The 5335-nt window shown below is 49.2% G+C and overlaps 1 protein-coding gene across 1 annotated transcript; it reads left to right on the forward strand.

Moving 5' to 3' along the window:
- The first annotated feature begins 3311 nt into the window (after positions 1 to 3311).
- LOC125439097 (glucose-fructose oxidoreductase domain-containing protein 1) lies at positions 3312 to 4935 on the forward strand. Its single transcript, XM_048508002.1, has one exon. It carries the CDS (start codon positions 3363 to 3365, stop codon positions 4224 to 4226), a length of 864 nt encoding a protein of 287 aa, XP_048363959.1. The 5' UTR covers positions 3312 to 3362; the 3' UTR covers positions 4227 to 4935.
- Positions 4936 to 5335: the final 400 nt, after the last annotated feature.

The following is a 5335-nucleotide window of genomic DNA, read 5'->3' on the forward strand; positions in this document are numbered from 1 at the left end:
ATTGTAGTTCCTGAACATCTGGAGAGCCGCAGGTTCCCTACCCCTGTTCTATATGGATCAAGTAGAAGCAGTGGGAGAGGGCTGGCTTTTCAAGACAGACTCGGAGGCACCACTTCATCGGAAGAAGCTCAGCAGAAGATAAATATGCGCAGGGCTGACATCAAACTGTTTAAATTTGTTCTGAGGAATATTCTAAAATAACCCATATACCGTACTTCATGTTCTGTAACAGCGTTACTTCAGTAACACCGGGTAGATCTTTTTGCTGAACTGGCAGCTGCTGCCAAAGCAATATTTTAAAAAAATCTGGGAGACACAGATTCAGGGACGTAACGAGGCAGCCCTGGGCAAACTGTAGCCCTGGGCAAAACCTGAGAACCCTCCACCACGACCAAATTTTTTTTGCACCAGGACATTGGTGCCTGCAGGGGGTGCATTTTTAGACATATCAGCACCAACATTTCAGCATATCATCAGGATACTGTCCTTATGCTACTCCCCAAGTCTGGTGAGGTTTGGTTCAAGGAGTCCAAAGTTATGGACTCCCAAAGGGGGTGCCCCATCCCCCATTGTTTCCAATGGGAGCTAATAGGAGATGGGGGCTACAGTTTTGAGGGTCCATAACTTTGCCCCCCCTGACCCAAACTGCACCAAACCTGGGGGTATCATCAGGGAAGTCTCCTGATGAGACCCTGAAAGTTTTGAGACTGTGCCTTCAGAAATGTCCCCCCCCCCCCCAGCCTGCAACCCCCATGGACAACAATACAGAAAACTCAATGCAGAACAAAGATTCTTGGGCAAATTTCTGGGATGTTCCTGCAGGGGGCGCATTTTTGATGTATCGGCACCAAAATTTCAGGGTATCATCTGGAAACTGTCCTTATGGTACCCCCCAAGTTTGGTGCAGTTTGGTTTAGGGGGTCCAAAGTTATGGACCCTCAAAGGGGGTGCCCCATCCCCCATTCTTTGCTAAGGAGATGGGAGCTACCCTTTGAGGGTCCATAACTTTGGACCCCCTGAACCAAACTGCACCAAACTTGGGGGGTGCCATCATCTCCAGATGATACCCTGAAATTTTGGTGCCGCTAGCCTAAAAACTGCGCCCCCTGCAGGCCGAAAATGGAAAACCACTAAAATACCCAAAAACGAACCCAGCATTTTGATGCCCCCCACAAGGTGATGCCCTGGGCAGCTGCCCACCTTGCCCAATGGGCATTACACCAGTGCACAGATTTGAACGCTTACTCTGTCATGGAAGCTCTCTAGGTGACCTAACTTACCTCATAGTTGTTGTGAGGATAAAATGGAGGAGAGTAAATTATGTAAGCTGTTTTAAGTCCCCAGTGGGAAGAAAGGTTATAAATGAAGTAAATAAATATGAAGTCTGATGGGGGCTGCATATGCACTGAATACTGCATGTGCCCCCATAAGTCACATAATGTTCTTGGGGCCATTTTAAATCAAGAGCCCTTCCCTTTCCCCCTTCCTGTCCTTCTTCCCAGGGTGGGCAGGCCACAAACAGATGATGGGCCCCCTCCTCCTTTCCCCTTCCTTCCCCTTCCCTCCAGGGTAGGTGGACCTCAACCAGATGATTGCCCTGCTTCCCCTCTCCGTACCCAACCTCTCCCCTCCCTTCTCTTCCTCCCAGGGTAGGTGGGCAACAACCAGATGATGCCCCCTTCCTCTCTTCCCTTCTCTAACCCTCCCCTCAGGATGGGTGGGCCATGACCAGCTGATGGGCCCCCTGCCCCTCCCAACCCTTTTATCACTCCCCTCAGGGTGGGTGGGCCATGACCAGCTGATGGGCTCTCTTCCCCCTCCCCCTCAAGGTAGGTGGACCTTGACTATCACCTAAAATGGCACCATGGGGCTGATCTGTGTCAGGCCCTTGCAACACTTGAGAATTTAGCTCTCAGCAGCTGCTGTACGGCCGTTTCCGCACGGCCACGCTGGGAGTTGGGTCGGCGTACGTGACGCCGATCCAACCCCCCCCCCGGGACCGTTCGCACGAACGCTCCCGGTTGCGGTGGGGAAAACGGCGCAGCCTCCGCGCAGGCTGCGCCGTCCCCCAAACAGCTCAGACGTCACAGGGCAGGGGGGGCGTGTCCCCTGGCCTGTGCGACGCGCCAGAGGCTGGAGGACACGGTAAGGCGTTTGGGGAAGGGGGGGAGAATGGCGTCTTCCAGCTGCTGCTGCAGCGGTTGGAAGCTGCTGTTTCCCAAAAACCTCGCTCGGGGAGCGAGGATGGGAAACAGCGGCTTCGCGCCGCTGGGGGGGGGGGGAGCGAGGGCGGCACGGCTGCGATGCAGCTGCGCCCCCCATGCGAACAGCTCCCTAGGGACGGCGTTTTTGCCGTCCCTAAGGCGCTGTTATTGGCCCGTGCGGAAAGGGCCAGAGTCTCAGTATGGGAGTCTGGTCACGATGACTCCAGAGCTGACTGGTATCAAAACGTACTGTCTGGTTTGGCCCTCTGTGGTATAGGGAATAATAAGGAAAGGAGTTTTTGACAGCGACTATGTATAGATAGTTCACTGACTTTGTAAAGTCCATGTAAGAAATTGCTCTTGAAATAGCATCCAAATGATTTGGTTTGAGATAGCATCTGTTATTCCTGTCCACAGGAATTTTTCTTTTAGGCTAGTGCCCTGCTTTCAAAGTATTAAGATTGTCTTGAATGTTGAACCAAAACAGATAAGTAAGTAGACTGAATTCTGTTGTCCTGCTTTGATCAGAGGGACCAGCCATTCCCTTATAAACTATACAGATCAACACGTTGGAAATATGTTCATATCAGATTTGACAACGACAGAAAATGAGGAAGAACTTCCAACATTATAGAAGAATGAGACTTCGTGTTATGGTGTTCTCCATTGCAGTCGAAAACAAGGACTGCGTGTATACAGTACCCTCTCTAAGTTATCCCAGAATATGGCACATGACTCAACAATCTTGATGCAGCTATGCTAATCTGGGTTTGGTTAGATCCGAAATGAGGGACATTTTGATAGCCTCATGCATATTGCCTTGAGTTCTTGGAATAAGGGCAGGGTAATATATCTAATACATTTTTTATTGTTTTAAAAATGAATGGTGCTTGTAGAATGTGTTGTCGAAGGCTTTCACGGCCGGATTCAACTGGTTCTGGAGGGTTATGCAGACGAAACGTTAAGAACAAAATCCACCAGACCACGGCCACACAGCCCAGAAAACCCTCCAGAACCAGGTGCTTGTAGACATGTTGACTTACTCGACTGGTATCTCAGGAACATGAGATGTTCTAACTCCTGTGTTTGTTATGTCCGACAGGGATTGGGAAGAATGTCATCTGTGACCGTACCGCCACCCCTCTTGATGCCTTTAGGATGATGTCCGCTGCCCACTACTATCCCAAGCTCATGAGCATTATGGGTAACGTTCTCCGTTTCCTGCCTGCCTTTGTGAAGATGAAGCAGCTGATCCAAGAAGGCTACGTTGGAGAATTGCTTGTGTGTGAGGTCCAGGTTCACAGCGGCAGCCTCTTGGGGAAGAAGTACAACTGGAGCTGTGATGATTTGATGGGCGGTGGGGGCCTGCACTCCGTTGGTACTTACATCATTGATCTCCTAACATTCCTCACCAGCCAGAAAGCCGTGAAAGTACATGGGTTGCTTAAGACTTTTGTGAAGCAGACGGACCACATCAAGGGGATACGGCAAATCACGAGCGATGACTTCTGTACGTTTCAGATGGTCTTGGAAGGTGGAGTGTGTTGTACTGTGACCCTCAACTTCAACATCCCTGGGGAATTCAAACAAGACATTATTGTGGTAGGTTCTAGCGGGCGGCTGATTGTAGTAGGAACTGACTTGTACGGGCAAAACAATAGCTCCTCTCAGAAGGAGCTCCTCCTGAAAGATTCCACCCCAGTCAGCAACTCCTTGTTACCTGAGAAGGCCTTCAGTGACATCCCATCCCCGTATCTCCGAGGAACAATAAAGATGATGCAGGCCGTCCGGCAGGCATTTGAGGATCAGGATGACAGAAGGACCTGGGACGGTCGGCCGCTCACAATGGCTGCCACATTTGACGACTGCCTTTATGCTTTGTGTGTGGTGGACACCATTAAAAAATCAAACCAACTGGGTGAATGGCAAAATATTGTGATTATGACCGAAGAACCGGAATTAAGCCCAGCATACTTGATCAGTGAAGCTATGCGCAGGAGTCGAATGTCTCTGTACTGCTAGCTTCTTGTCCCATCTTGGGGGGGCGGGGGGGGGGAGGGAAAGAGGTGGATCAGTGCAATTCTTTCCTTACAGAAAAGATACCTTGAGCATCATGCCTTGGACAAAGGAGACAATCCAAGGAGTAACTCCTTGACACGTAAGCCGCAATGCCTAGTTGGTGCTGTGATAGTAGCTGCTTTTACAGGGCATTTGAAATCCCTGCACCGGACCGAGCAAGGACTATTCAGGAGCCTGCTAAAAGTGTTTACAAAGTAGCATTATAGGTGGGTGAGATGGGATTCTTGTATAACCCGCAAGTGCGTAGCTGGTTGAATTGTGTTTACTGTAGGAAAAAAATGGTTCAGGAAGGTCCAGTTGGGGCTTTCCTTGCCAAACAGCAGGCTGTGAAGTAGAGAAATGTCAGAAAGTCCCTTGTGGCAGACAAAATGGCTGACTCCTGACACAAATGTTTTCATAGCAGCCCTTCTGGTAAGAGCTTGCTAATGTATTACTGTTACATTCAGTAACTCCATGCACCTGCGTCAGTTAATAGACCCAAGAGTACTTAGCATGAATGTATCACTTGCAGAAATTTGGCAGCTTGGTTTGTTGTTATACAGCTAACATGGAAGGTCTTGTTCTTCAGGAATATTTTTCCCTTTTGTTTCTTCCCTGCAACATGAAAAGAAAACAATATGGGGTGTTGTGTGGTTTCCGGGTTGTACGGCCATGTTCTAGTAGCATTTTCTCCTGTCTGCATCTGTGGCTGGCATCTTCAGAGGATCTGATGGTAGTAAAGCAAGAGGAATATGTATACCTGTGGAATGTTGGCCACAGGTGCAGGCGAATGCGACAGTTTCACAGAATGCCAGCCACAGATGCAGGCGAAACGTCAGGAGAAAATGCTACTAGAACACGGCCATACAGCCTGGAAACCACACAGCACCCCAGTGATTCCGGCCGTGAAAGCCTTCGACAATACAGAAAACAGTATGGTTTTAAAAATACAGGCAACGCTAAAATAGTAGTGTGTCTCACATAGGCTGCATTCAGACATCACACTAAACTGAGATTTGAGCCAACCCAAGTTAATTGTAATATTTGAACACTTGAAGCGGTCTTATATTTGT

The sequence above is a fragment of the Sphaerodactylus townsendi genome, linkage group LG09, assembly GCF_021028975.2.
Source record: "Sphaerodactylus townsendi isolate TG3544 linkage group LG09, MPM_Stown_v2.3, whole genome shotgun sequence".
NCBI classification, from domain to species: Eukaryota; Metazoa; Chordata; class Lepidosauria; order Squamata; family Sphaerodactylidae; genus Sphaerodactylus; species Sphaerodactylus townsendi.

Excerpts from the sequence above, each read along its gene's own strand:
- LOC125439097 (XM_048508002.1), top strand. The coding sequence starts at position 3,363 with ATGATGTCCGCTGCCCACTACTATCCCAAGCTCATGAGCATTATGGGT.